The sequence below is a fragment of the Heptranchias perlo genome, chromosome 2, assembly GCF_035084215.1.
Source record: "Heptranchias perlo isolate sHepPer1 chromosome 2, sHepPer1.hap1, whole genome shotgun sequence".
NCBI lineage: Eukaryota > Metazoa > Chordata > Chondrichthyes > Hexanchiformes > Hexanchidae > Heptranchias > Heptranchias perlo.
In genome coordinates this window covers 154142725-154157425 of record NC_090326.1, presented here as the reverse complement: position 1 = coordinate 154157425, position 14701 = coordinate 154142725, and the positions used below count along the sequence as shown (strand labels likewise).

At 40.5% G+C, this 14701-nt stretch overlaps 1 protein-coding gene across 10 annotated transcripts in view; it reads right to left on the bottom strand.

The window, feature by feature from the left end:
* The window catches only part of kmt2ca (lysine (K)-specific methyltransferase 2Ca), a 424137-nt gene that overhangs the window by 47271 nt on the left and 362165 nt on the right, over positions 1 to 14701 (bottom strand). For all 10 annotated transcript variants that reach the window (XM_068008355.1, XM_068008384.1, XM_068008402.1 and 7 more), the window contains 5 exons: positions 12392 to 12624; positions 10054 to 11751; positions 6454 to 6681; positions 4218 to 4382; positions 732 to 870 (listed from right to left, as the gene is read on the bottom strand). In XM_068008355.1, the coding sequence (XP_067864456.1) occupies positions 732 to 870; positions 4218 to 4382; positions 6454 to 6681; positions 10054 to 11751; positions 12392 to 12624 (2463 nt within the window). The remainder of the gene's footprint in view (positions 1 to 731; positions 871 to 4217; positions 4383 to 6453; positions 6682 to 10053; positions 11752 to 12391; positions 12625 to 14701) is intronic.

Here is a 14701-nt window from a genome sequence, read left to right as displayed (position 1 = left end):
GGGATTGCTAGACTTTGTGGTGCAGAGCACTGCGATTTTACCAAACTGTGCTGCCTCCAAGTTCTAATTATGAGACAAGTGCATAAGTGCAACAATCTATCTTAACCTACTAGGGGCTCGAAAACAAACCCCACAGATTAGAATGTCAAGGATTGGAAGTAAATAGTTGGAAAATTTACTGCCTCCAGAAAAAAAATTGAAACCTTTGAAATAACAATCACTCCACTGCCTTTACCACAAAATGGCCAGCACGTGAAGTTGCAGCCAACGGTGATCATACGTAGTAGACGTTTTGCCAATCCATATGTGCACAATATTAAAATGCCTGATTTAAGCCAAATGTTATTTTATTTTTCCTGAACATCTGAAAGCCTAATTCAGATTTACTGCTCACCTCAATCCAGTCAGTATCACAATTACATAAATAAAAAAAAAATCTAAATATGCAGATTTCATAATAACTTTATCCTACAAAATACCAAGAATGAAAACTTTAAACTACCTCTCACCACGAAAGTAAATCCACCTATAACAAATAGAAATGCTACGGAAAATTTACTTTTCTCTTCTGTAAACTCTAATCTTCAGTTGCACACATGACAGCAGTGCTGAACCATAAAAAAAAAGACATAATCAACCTCTTGGATTTATTTTTTCATTTCAACTGTGATACACCAAAACAATTCTGATATCCAAAATGAATTAATTTGGAAACAAATAAAACTCCCTACCATCATGATGTCCAATTACTCCCGGTTTTCCGGAAAGCTCCTCAGTAGTAGCAAAACCGTTCACCATCTTCTGACGAGCCACAGGGGGTGGTGTAGGAGGCAAGGAAGCCGGTGGGGTGGGAGGGTTGCTAAGGTTGTTCTGCAGAAAAATGAATTAAATTGATGCTTTCTCATTTGTACAATGAAGCTGCTTTACAAGATCCTGCATTTACGAAAACAAGCTAACCAGAGACGCCAGTGTCTTTCATATAAATGCAAAAACAATAAACACTGTAGCTCAGTGAATTCGCATACCTTGGCTTCAGGCACCACAGCTGAAGCCGAGAGCCACCTGCTACTTTTACGTCCAATTGCTTTGTAGTAATATAGACAATGATGTGATGGTTACTGGAATCTCTTGTTTATATACAAGAGTGAAATCAATGTCACACAAGCCTTCCACTGCTGCAGGAAACATAAAAGCACCAACTTATCTTGATCTGGTGGCAGCAGGCCTGAGTCTCATGAACTGCTGCTGCGCTACTGCCTGATGTGTGATGTTGAAAATGGAAATGGAGGAGAGCAACGCTTGAGGGTCAGTGGAGCACTGCTCCCCAGAATCAGGACTGAGAAGTAAAGCTGCCATTAGCAACCATGATGTGGAGATGCCGGTGATGGACTGGGGTTGACAATTGTAAACAATTTTACAACACCAAGTTATAGTCCAGCAATTTTATTTTAAATTCACAAGCTTTCGGAGGCTTCCCCCTTCCTCAGGTGGTTCACCTGAGGAAGGGGGAAGCCTCCGAAAGCTTGTGAATTTAAAATAAAATTGCTGGACTATAACTTGGTGTTGTAAAATTGTTTACAATTAGCAACCAGGTGGTCAGATAGTCCATCATAAATATTTGAATCCTAGAGTGAACAATGTTGCAGAAGAAAAGGTTGGGGGGGGAGGCAATTAAGTTTGAAGCTGTGTGTACTGAAAACCAGCCAATTTTTAACCTTATAGAATTTGCTATCTATTCCATGAGCCTTGAACTCGCCCACTAGCCTCACACGTGGAACATGCCTTTTGGAAATCCAAGCAAACTACTTCTACTGGATTACCCTCATTCACTAGCTTAATAGCCTCTTCAACAATTCCATCACTAGCAAATCCATGCTGAATGTTCTCTAGGAAATCTGCACTCTTTCAACGTTAACTTACAGCTTCCTTTAGAATGCCCTAAAGAATGTTTCCACAATGGATGTGAGGCCTGCTGGCCTACAATTACTAAGTTCATGCTTTACTCCCTTTTCAAATACTGAACTTTACAAATTAAGGATAACAAAAGAAAATAGGAAATGCAGGAGGATCTTCTTACTAAAAGGGTGATAAGTATGTGGAACACATTATCAGCACAGGTGGTGGAACAAGAAACCCTAATGGGTTTCAAGAAGGAACTGGGCAAGGTCTAGTCAACAATGGATTCAGGGTAATTAGAAGTGAACCAAGGGAATTCTGTGGAAAGGTGGGCTGGATGGACCAAAGGTCCTCTCCTGCCAGAAACTGTTACTGTGTTACTGACCACATTTGCCATTCTCCAGTTCTGAGATTTATGATTCTCTTAAAAATATCAAAGCATCATTAATTTCGCTCTTGAATTTTTTGGGGATTCTAGAATGTATCCCACATGGCTCAGGAGCCTTTTGGATATTTAATCTTTCTCTTTTCTGTATAAAAAAATGTATTTACTTACTTCTTTATATGTTATGCAGAATCCACTTTCTGTGTTTACTGCAATCAAGTTTCTTGATTTTTTTGAAAACTACACACTGACTTAATTTCCTAATTTAAGAGCCCTGTAAAACAATTTAAACTTCCTCATAGACCAAACACATGTCTCACTAATGCAGATTGGAGGTTCTATTTGGCATTATGATTTTGGACTGAGACACATAAAACACAGTGCTAAAAAAGCACAACTGTACACATGCAGAAATTTGTGCATGTAGAGCGGTTGAAAGTTTGTGAAGTCTCTAAAATTGCTACTGCTTACGTATGGAGCATTGTGTGTTCCTGCTCATCTACAAGAAAATTAAATGGAACAACCCCACCTCCAGCTCAAGATTTCCTTGAACTTCTAACTCCAATTATATTTTGGGACCTGAGGTCACATATATAATTCTATTTACCTGGCTGTTTTATGGATTTGTTAATATTAACAAATACAGTCCCCACCACTTACACGTGCAGCCACCTATATGGGGCAAACGGCGCTAATCATTTGCCATTATGATAGGAGTCAATTAGGAGGCCGGCTATTTCGGACAGTTCTTCACAGCTCGTTAATCGCCTGCATTTACTGATTTACTCATCTCTTCTGAAATCTTGGGAGGCAGGAAGGTCAGGTTGGGGAAAGGGTCTGCTTGTGAAATTGGTTGTGAGGCGTTTCATAAGACTGCACTTGATATCTACAGCAGTCTGCGCACAAAGCCACCAAACGCTTTCTTTATTGTCATTCTTTACTGTTCCGTAGCAGCTGCAACTCACTGACTTACAAATGCTCCAAACAGAGATGTGATCAAGTCCAAGTGGCGAAGTCCTCAAAGAGTGACTTAAATGTACACAGTAGTTAGGAGGCTTCATAAGCGGTGGGCTTGGTGATACGTTCGACCAACCTATTATGGTTTTACCGTTAAACATTTATAGCCGGCTAATCGCATTAACACCAACATGCCCGCTTTAAGCAGTGGGGACTGTACCTTGTTCTCCCCCACCTCCTGAGTTTTCCCCTTTCCAACTCTATTCGAAAGATGGCGAGTCACATGGTTGTAGGTCGTCAGTCTCTAGTATCAAGAGACCATTTCCATGTGAAAGGCAGGGGTGGGGGACTTAACGTGTTCATATCAGAAAGTGTTTTCTCGCCCAACATTAATAGATTCTACTTTACCTGAAGGCATTTGATATTGTCAATGAAAACATTAAGAACTGCAATGCCCCAAGTACAGATTTTCAAAAACATACATTTTTGAAGATGGTAATAGAAAATGTCTTCATGAAGTTGATCAGATTTTCATATCATGATTCAAGAAAATTCTGGCCCGCTTTTAATTTGTTGCAGAAACGTAACTGCAGTCTTCAAAAAAAAATATTTTTTTAAAAATCCCATTTAATTGAAAAACTGCTTAAATTAAAAAGATTTAATCTTTATCTGGTCACTAATAAGAGCCGTAAACATATAAATGAACTGATTCAGGGTTACGACGTTTAATCATGTTTAAAACATTTTGTGCATGGTTATTGCTTGAAGTAAACTGCAAACTCCAAGAATGTGCACACTAACCGGTAAAGTTAAATCCATCTGATAGTGGGAGTTACAAGAACTTGTGCCTTTTATACAAGATCAGCTCCATTGTTGGCTATGAACAGATTTGCGTGTAAGTTGATTTCAGACCTTAAACAATGATTCTCCTTGACATAATGACAACATGGGGTTTCATTTTCATCAATACACAACATACCTTGTAAATTAACTGAGAGTAGTAATCTGGAACACCATCGAGAGCTGCGCTGCCAAAAGATCCCGTTAGTAGATTATCACCATTCAGCTGTCCACTACCATAGGGAGGGAAGTATGCAAAATTCACACTAATTGTTGGTTCCAGCAGTGGGAGAAGAGTCAGTTGCTAGTGGAGAAGAAAATGAACTGTAAACCGAACACGATTACTTTCTAGTCATGTCTCTACGCTAGAGCAATTAAAATATTTTTGCAATGCCACTTTTACTGCACTGGTCTTTTCCAAATCATTGTAGGTTTTTTTTTGGATTATTTAAGAACAAAAAAAAAAATCACAAATTATTTACCAGTCCACCACAATAAAAGCACTACCCTATTTAACAGCTTTTCTGTACGAATATAAAACTTGAAGCATTTTAAATGACACTTAAAATTTGGTTGGGCAAAGGGTGACTTCGAATATTTAAAGAACAAGATTGGAGCTGTCCTCTGAGTGCAGACATCATTTTTTTTGTGGTTGCATCAATCTTTGCATTAATTCACTTCAATGTTTCCTGTTTAGGTCTCCACCAGATAGCAATAAAAATATCAAATAAATGTACACCCAATGGACTGAAAGCAATTGAAGTGCTACTAGTAAAATGCCTGTGACACTGCCCATGGTCAGTTAATGACTAAAAGGTTTTTTTTTGTGTACAAAATGGCAGTGTTGGGAGAGAAACTTCAAAATTTTGCTCCATTGCACCACCTGATGGCCAGAGCCCCCAACTACATCGTTACAGGCAACTGTTTACATACATTTCCATTCTAAATGCTTACATAAGTAGTTTCAATGTGAAATAATATATTGGGATACACTATATGAGTAATTTAGGACATGACATATGATACAGATTGATCGCCATGATTAGTCACAATTTCATTGTCGTATCATATGACTACCAGGATGGTAGAAGGTGAACGAGACGGACCGTGGTCTTTTTTTGGCTAACAATTCCTATGTTAAATATTGACACAGAAGAATGACCCAAAATCATTGACAATAGGAAGTTGACAAGAAGTACAAGCATACACAGGATTTTTTAAGGTACTAGCCAATTTCCCATTGTGTTGTGTGGGGAGCCAAGGCGAAGTGCAGTCTTTAGGTAAAGCAGAGCTAAAGGGCAGGGGATAATTGGACCAGTGTGTACAAATAAGTTAGTCTGCATTTTAAAGTCATGTATTCTAGTCTTATTTTATACAATATTTGATATTATCTACATTCATTATATTAAAATCATGTCTGTGCTCATTTCCTGTCAACATTTTTCATTATAAATTTCTGTGCCCATATTTATAATGGAACTGCCTATTGAAATGTATTATGCTGTAATTACAGCCTTCTGCCACTGGTGGTGCTGCAACACCTCATTTGGCAGGAGGGTGTAATTAGAGCATGACAAGTTTACATAGGCTGTTTCAATTATAAATGCCAGAACAGGAATTTATAATGAAAAAAGTCTACTGGAAATGTGCACAGATATAAACTTTTTAACATATTATATAGAAAAATGAACAGCCAGTGGAAAAACATTGCTGCACAAGGTTATTTGAGTAGTTCAGTCACTCATGCAATTCACCAACTGAGAACACAACTATTCTTTAACACCAGGCAATTGGGGCAGTTGCTCCTTCTCTGGTGAGCCAAGAGATACAAAATATTTATTCTGCAAAATGAAAGGGTTACTTACAATGACACCAAACTTACATACTCATTAAAAGGCAGTTTTAGATTTTAGAGTCACTATTTTGAATCAGTGGAACTATACAATCTAATTGCACTCTTCAGCATTGTTCTATCCTGAAAACACATAGATCAGATGTCATGCTCCGGAATGTTACCATTAAACAGTGACTAACACACAGAGTCAATTAATGTGTCAGTCACTGAAATACTCAGCTCAAAGAGTTAGTATTGCTGGCTCCCATTTTTGTTCTTTTCCCCTTTAGGCTGCCCTTGCACCACACACCACTCCTTGATCATGGGCCCAGGTTTCTCCAGCCACCTCTCAGTGTGTGATAATGGTATAGTTCACTCACCAACAAAAAGAGGCCAGTCTCTGATCTGTAATGTCACTTTGTGATCAATTTGTCAGTGCCTCTTTCCCTTCTCATCACAAGTAATTTTATTTGGGAAGACTGAGGTCCACAACAGATAGTAAGAAAAGCCTTTTAAAGGAAAGTCACATGGAACAGCTTACCTGCTTCAGCTGGTTCATTAGAACGTCAGTATTGGGGTAAATTGCTTGCCTGTCCTCATCTTTTTTTCGTTTCTTATAGCGTGATACAGTCTTCTCAGCCGTTTTCTGTGCTCGTTTGTTTTTTGGCCGTTTCTTTTCTTCCTCTGAATCCTTTTTCTGCAGCTGAAACACCTTTCCATCAAAGCTAAATCCGCCTGGCGGACTCTGTATTCTATTCTCCACAGTTGGCTATCAAAAACCAAACACACACATCAGAAACTCATTTTATTATTTTTTTTTTTAAAAAGTGTGAAACTATTTATTCATGTCAAACACACTGAAGTTCCATTACTAGCTAGTTTACCACTGACCTTCACCAAACAGCTGTACTTTAATAAATTTTACTTTGGGGTGACAGAGAATAAATGAAACATATGCTGCTTAATACGATTTGAACAATCGAATCCTACACAGAATGATGTTTAAAAGGTTCAATGCGGCCGAGCCCATTGTTTCTTAAATCTGGACAGTACTAACAATTTTGTCTTCTTTGGCCCACCTTATATTGCCTAAAGCTACCCAGTAAGTCAAGGAACTATAAAGTCAGTTGATTATAACCCTAACCCAACATCAAACCAAACCAGCTTCTAATGCTTTTCACCATTGTTGTTTCTCTTCCATACAAATGCAAATCTATTCTTTTAAATCTAAAAATTCATCAGCAACTCTGATTTTTAGAGACATCTCCATAGCCTACAACAATAATACACAAGATTTTTGTGTCCTTACTCAATCCCTTTAACTTGAAACTTAAGTCATGGAAAATTCAGAGTCTCAAATACAATTCTCTCTCATTTATGAATGAGCCCGATGATGTATGAGGCTGAACGATAATAATTAAGACTGAGACAATATTATATTCCATATTATTCTGACTTAATATGAATTCTGCTTTTATTAAGGATCATTCACTAGGCTTCTGGCTAGATTATACAACAATGATAGTTTTGAGTTTTTTTTTTTAAAAAGCATTTTTTCCCCACGGTTTGCCAAACAATTATCCCAACTCTTTTTTAAAAAAATTTCATTTTAGGTTTCCATCCACCACTTGACTGCAAAAAAACAGGAACATTGCAACTTTTCTCCCACAGCACAGTGCATATGAATGCACTTTATGAGGACTGCGGACACAAGTCTATGTCCTAATACGACACATAGCGGTACATTAAAGCACATTGAAAGAACAACCTGCATCATTTGGCTGCCTATTTAACTTCTACAGTTGGGGCGGGATATTTTTGTGCTCGTCAATTATGGGCACCCAGTGCAAGTACAAGCACTCCCACATTGGGTGTAATGTGCCCAAACCTGTTCCGCACTACTCTACTAATTTTGCAGAACAGCATTCCCCCAATGTACTAAACCGAAATTTTCTGGTTTCCTCGCCTTTGTGGCTTTTTTGAGTGAGACTGCCAATTTGGTACCAATTCAGAGTATTTTTGCTGTGTGCCCATGTCCAATAGGAACTGGGTTGAGACTACCTACATCCAATAGGAGGCTGTCTAAGTGTACAGAGTCACTGAGCTATCCGTACTTTAAAAACTTTTCTCTCTCTCCCCCTGCTGAGTCTGTAAGAGCAATCAATTACAACAACAACTTGCATTTATGGAGCACCTTTAACATAGTGAAACACCCCAAAGCGCTTCACAGGAGCGATTATCAAACAAAATGTGACACCGAGCCACATAAGGAGATATTAGGATAGGTGACCAAAAGCTTGGTCAAAGAGGTAGGTTTTACGGAGCGTCTTAAAAGGAGGGGAGCGCGGCGTAGAGGAATAGGGAGGGAATTTCAGAGGTTAGGGCCTAGGCAGCTGAAGGAATGGCCGCCAATGGTGGAGCGATTAAAATTGGGAATGTGCAAGAGTCAAGAATTGGAGGGAATTCAACTTAAGGGAATCTCTGTGGAACACTGGTCCATTTACTCCATATAATAGTGAATGCACATGGGTGCCATTATCAGGAAAGGGAACCCTCATGAAGTGCATCCACTTCCTGCTACTGATGTCAGTGCAACAGGTCTTTTTTCAGTTTATTAGTGAGCACTTTTACACAAGTCACCGGCTGATGTCTCCAATCAGGAGCAGATGGGAACACAGAAAAGTATAGGATCAGAAAAGACTGTTGCAAAAGACTAAGACTGTCAATCATCCACTTGTACAGCTATCTATTAAATTCTCTCTCAAATTCTTTTACTCTACCTGCCTCCAATGGCTACCCACATTTACCATCCTCTACATATAAAGCAGTTAAATCTAAATGGCCTTTCCTTGCTTTAAATTCTGCCATTTTTTTTGGCTATGCATAGTGATCTATTACTCTAAGTGTAGAGCCACAAGTTATCTGTTTCTGCAATTAAATGGTCCAAATTAGCTCAAAGCCTGTGAAAGAAATAAAATTTTAGTGTGAGATATAGGCGTTTGAGATATTTTTCACATAACCAACAATAAAAACTAGCGGACAGGTATAAAAAATAATTTAAAAGGCTATTTGGAGCTATTGGAGTTAGAGATACAGATCAGCCATGATCTAAATGAATGGTGCAACAGGCTAGAGGGGCTGAATGTCCTACTCCTGTTCCTACGTGAGATCACAGTTAGCTTGAAAACTTAAACTTGTGCTAAAAACAAAATATGTCATCATCAGCAGTGACCTATGATAACATTTCTGCTCATGAACCTGATGCTAGATTCACTGCTGCCCAAGACATATCTTCATTTGTGTCTTGGGTACTTACAAAGAATGTACAGCATAGAAACAGGCCATTCAGCCCAACACGGCCATGCTGGTGTTTATGCTCCACACGAGCCTCCTCCCTCCCTACTTCATCTAACCCAATAAGCAAATCCTTCTATTCCTTTCTCCTGCATGTGTTTATCTAGCTTCCCCTTAAATGCATTTATGCTAGTTGCCTCAACAACTACTTGTGGAAGCAAGTTCCACATTCTAACCACTCTCTGGGTAAAGAAGTTTCTCCTGAATTCCCTATTGGATTTATTAGTGACAATCTTATATTTATGGCCCCTAGTTCTGGTCTCCCCCGCAAATGGAAACATCTTCTCCGGTCTACCCTATCAAACGCTTTCATAATCTTAAAGACCCTCAGTCTTCTCTTTTCTAGAGAAAAGAGCCCCAGCCTGCTCAATCTTTCCTGATAGGTATGACCTCTCATCCTAGTAAATCTTTTTTGCACCATCTCGAGTGCCTCTGTATCCTTTTTAGATTAAGACGACCAGAACTGTTCACAGTACTCCAATGTTGTCTACGAATGGCCCACTGCTGGTCTCCAAAAGGTATTTGATCATTTATCTACGTGTAGCTTTCGAAGGTAATGACTAAAATCCTCAAATAAAAAGCAACGACAGTTTAAGAAAGCCATCTGAAAACTGTGCGTTAGTTTACCAAATACTTTGTAATAATGAAAAAGAGATTAGGATTGAGTTGTATTTCTAAAATCTAGAGCTCTACAATTTTAGTGCACTAAAAGGGAACTCTCCACATTAGCCAAAATACTGTTCTTGTAATAGAATTGACTAAAATAACACTACACGATCAGCCATACCTGCCCCTCAAATGGACTCTGTTTCTTCACTAATTTGCTTTCCACGCAGGATTCATCCTCAGATTTTTCTTCAGATCTTTGGTGAGGAAGCAAGGGAGGATTTTTATTCTTCAGCAGATGTTTCAGAAGCTCATTTCCTGATTCTTGCTTTGATCCTTGCATGTTTGTTCCAGCAGCTGGACCCTGTGTTGAAACAGCATGGTGCTGCAGGTTGACCTTTTCTTCCACTTTTACTGGATTCTGCGTTTCCACCTTGGGCTGAGTATGCCCGTGGCACTGTGTGGTTTCTGTCTGCTCCATTTTCACTGCGTTAGGCCTAGCAGCTTCACTTGATGGAATGTGATCCGTTTCAGAGGGCAGACTGGCCTGTTGCACCATAATTCTGTGTGGTGCACTGACACTAGAAGAAAGCTGCCGCTCAAGTTCAGATGGAGGCTGGTGGTCACTTGAATTATTAACCAATTGGTTTAATTCTCCGTTCTCATGTTCACCCTGATTATACACAAAGTCACCAGGTAAATTAACAGTTGGGTTAGCAGAGTCAGAAACACTGGGTGTAGTTGGTGCAGTGATGTCAGAATGAGGAGTAGATGGTGTCTTCACAGAGTCATTATCATCATCCTTCTTCTTCTTTCTGTTTCTCCTCTTCTTTCCCTTTTCTTCTGGTATAATGTTAGAATAAAGTTGAATGAGTGATTGACCTGGGCCTGGATAATTGCCTGGTAGTTGCATTCCACTATCTGGGCCAAATTGAACTCCATCACTATTCCCTTGAGATCCAACAGGCATACATGGTCCAAAGGGAGGCCGTGGTTGGTTTTGTGAAAAGCTAAGTCCAGATGGTACCTGGTTCATAGGATGGATAGGTGGACACGCACCTGGGACAGCATGGCCCTCAGGCCCAAACCCCGGTGTCCCCATTGGCCTACGGTCATTGGACTGCATAAAAGGCGTTGGAGGGGGTGAATTCATGAATTGTGGAAGTAGATTCTGTTGCTGGGGAGGAACAAGTCCCATCTGCTGCACCTGCTGCTGGGGCCTTTGAGACTGCATGAAATCACAAGGTAAGTCAGAATTAAAATATGGCATTTGTGACAGGGTCGGCGTGTTTAAATCTGCCATCCCTTGCTGCTGCTGCTCCATCTCCATTCGCTTCTGCATAGCACGGTGACGTTCCACTTCCTTCATGAGCTGGATTCGCTGCCTCTCCTGTTGCTCTCGTAAACGCTCCCTCCGTTCCCTCTCCTGGAAACTTTCACTGAATGGGTTGTTGTCATCAAATTCAACTCGTGGTGGTACACTGGACTGTTGATTTGCTGCGACTGTTGCCCCTTGGGTAGATGAGGTGTTAGTCATTGGCAACTGAGACGGGGTAGGCTGTTGCATCCTTGGGGTACCCATAGGAATGTGGGGAGGGGCAGCTGCATTAGGATTGCAAGGCTGCCATTGAGGAGCATTAGCCATTCTGGTAGCATTTGGCTGTGCAGGAGCAGGCGGCTGAATTTGTTGTTGGGGCTGCTGCTGCGGCAGCATTGAAAAATTCTGTTGCGTTACCGAAGATGGTGTCCCGCCTTGGACTGAGGGAGGCTGGGCTGTTCCAGTAGGCATCATGGTGGACGATGGCATTGAACATTGTTGTTGCTGTTTGATACGATATTCCTCCATTAGTTCTGAATGTTCTTTTTGTTGTTTTCGAATCTGAAAAGTATAATAAATCCATCATAAATTAAGTGAAGCATGTGGAAATTTAAATCTAGTTATCTAATTACGATGAAAAACGATTCATTAGGAATTTTAATGGATGGCAGAGAAAAGTTTGAGAGAAAAAACACGGAAAATGTACAAAAATAAATATCACACAGCTTAAATAAGCAGCAAGTAACAGAAAATTTAAAAACATCACAAACATGATCAGAAATATCAGGAGAGACTCCTGAATTGGAATTGTGCTTTCCGAAAAGTGACCGAGAAGGATCAAGAGTGAGAAAAACAGAACAAGTAAGGAATGACGGCAACCTCCTGGCAGTTGTTCACGCACAAGGCTATTCTGAGCTTCCCAATAGCTCAGCTGGTTAAAGCAGCGAGTAGCTGAATCATACAGACCAGGAATGTCGCAGCCGATGTTATTTTAGCTGATCTCAGCTGAGCCAATTGTACGGGAACTACCAATAACCTCAGCAACCCTGGGTCAGGGAGGGGAAGGTTGACCGGGATTCCCACTCCTGATCACTATCCAATGTCTCTGCTAGGGGTGTACTTGCATACCAGATACGAGCTGAGTACAGGATCACGATTAGTTGCGATGCCTTCTGCAGTGGGGCTGGAAATGGGAAATTACCTGTTCTAACTGTTTTTGCACCATACTCTGCTGCTCAGTCACATGTTTAAGCTGTTCTGCATCTTCCTCTGGAAACTCTCGTCCAGCCTTTTTGGCAGTGCGTTGTTTAGCAGAGAGTGCCTTCTTGGATTTTCGGTGCGCCCCAATCTGTTCCTCAAGAAATTTCTGCTGCATTTGGAGGAGCTGCTGGGTTTCCTGAAGCCATTCCTCATACTGTTTCTTCTGTGCATCATCTGAAGAACAACAGTATTTTTAAAATATCATTTTCTACCCATTTTTGATATTTTAGCTGAGCAGGAAGACTTGCACTTGTACAGCTCTTTTCATGACCTCAGGACGTCCCAGAATGCTTTACAGCCAATGAAGTACTTTTGAAGTGTAGTCACTGCTATAAAGTAGGAATCGCGGCAGCCAATTTGCGCACAGCGAGGTTCCACAAACACTGTGATAATGACCAGATAATCTGTATTTAGGTGTTGGTTGAGGGATAAATATTGGCCAGGACACCGGGGAGAACTCCCCTGCTCTTCTTCTAAATAGTGCCATGGGATCTTTCATGTCCACCCGAGAGAGCAGATGGAGCCTCGGTTTAACGTCTCATCCGAAACACAGCACCTCCGACAGTGCAGCACTCTCTCAGTACTGTGCTGGAGTGTCAGCCTAGATTTTGTGCAATGGCCGGGGATACAAACTTCTCCATGCCTAGCATCAATGCTCCTACAGAATCTGTGACTTGTGTTTCTAGACTGGTCTACATGTTTTATATTTCTCCATGAGTGTACATTCCAGTGTTGGCCAATACACCAGAATTTATCCCTGCTCTTTGAGCAGTGCCATGAGATCTTTAATGTCTAACAAAAACAGGCAGACACAACTTCAGTTTAACATCTCAACTGAAGGATGGTAATTCTGCCAGTTCAGCATTTCCTCAGTATTGTACAGGAGAGTTAGCCTAGTTTTTACCTTCACATCGTGGTATAAGGCATGCATCCACAATCTTCTGACCTAGAGACAAGAGCTAAGCTTGGATGAATGAATAAAAAAAAAATCTATCCTAGTCTATTTCCTCAATTTGGCTAGCTGCTGTTTAATCATTGGTTTGTCTCAGGCTCTTTGCACTACAGGTAATGAATAATTGTTGAGACTAACTAAATTTCTCTGTACCAGAGACATAAGGGCTCAGGGCTCTGTGAGCATCTACATAGTAGAAACGCTATTCCAGTTCTCATTCATATGGCAGCGAATAAAATGATGGGATAGCAAGTTCTTGACCCAAATAAACCTGGCATTAGGTTAAAAATTGTGGGTGAGTTCTAAAGGCTACCATGTCAGAATGCAAAATCAAATCTGCTTATCAGCAAGCCAAAACTAACACAAACCGTGCAGTTTTCTATGCAAGAACCTTAAACTCATGCATTCTAAGAGATTTAAAAAGCACACAAGAACTGAACAATGAGTTTGAGAACTAGTCACTTACAACACTTCAAAACAACTTACAAAAAACAGAACATGCTGATTCCCTAACGATCCAAATGCAACTGGGTCATGAAAGACTGAATTGATGCAGAATTAACCCAAATAGAACCCCACTGGATCCTAAGATTATGAGCTCAAAACTCGTGGTATGAGGCGCATACACACAAACCTTCTGTCCTAGAGATGAGTACGACCAGCTGATCCAGGCAGACACATGCCAAAATCAGAAGCAGGGCTGCCAAACAAGTGGACTCACTAGTAATGCTCATAGGTTAAAAGGGACATGCGTTCTACAGAGGGTCAGAATTTTACAGTGAAACCCATGACACAGTTCCAATGGCTTTAAAAAGAACGAACTTGCAAAGATATAGCGTCTTTCACATCCTCCAGACGTCTCAAAGTGCTTCACACCCAATGAGTTCTTTTGAAGTCATTGTTATGTACACAAATACACCAATTTGTGCACAGCAAAGTCCCTCAAATAGCAATGAGCTAAATGACCCATTAACCTGTTGTGGAGATGTTCGCTCAGGGACAAATGTTGGCCAAGACACCAGGAGAACTCCTCTGCTCTTCTTTGAATAGTGCCATGGGATCTTTTACGTCACCTGAACAGGCAGATGGGAGCCTTGGTTTAAATTCTCATCTGAAGACACCACTTCCGGCAGTGTCAGCCCACACTGTGTGCTCGAGACCTGGAGTGGGATTTGAGCCCATAACTTTCTGACTCAGAGACAAAAGTGCTACAACTAAGTCAGACTTACACTGATGCCTAAACATGAAATAAACCTTCATAAAGAACTAGGTTTACAGCAGTTTTACTTCTTCTAAAGC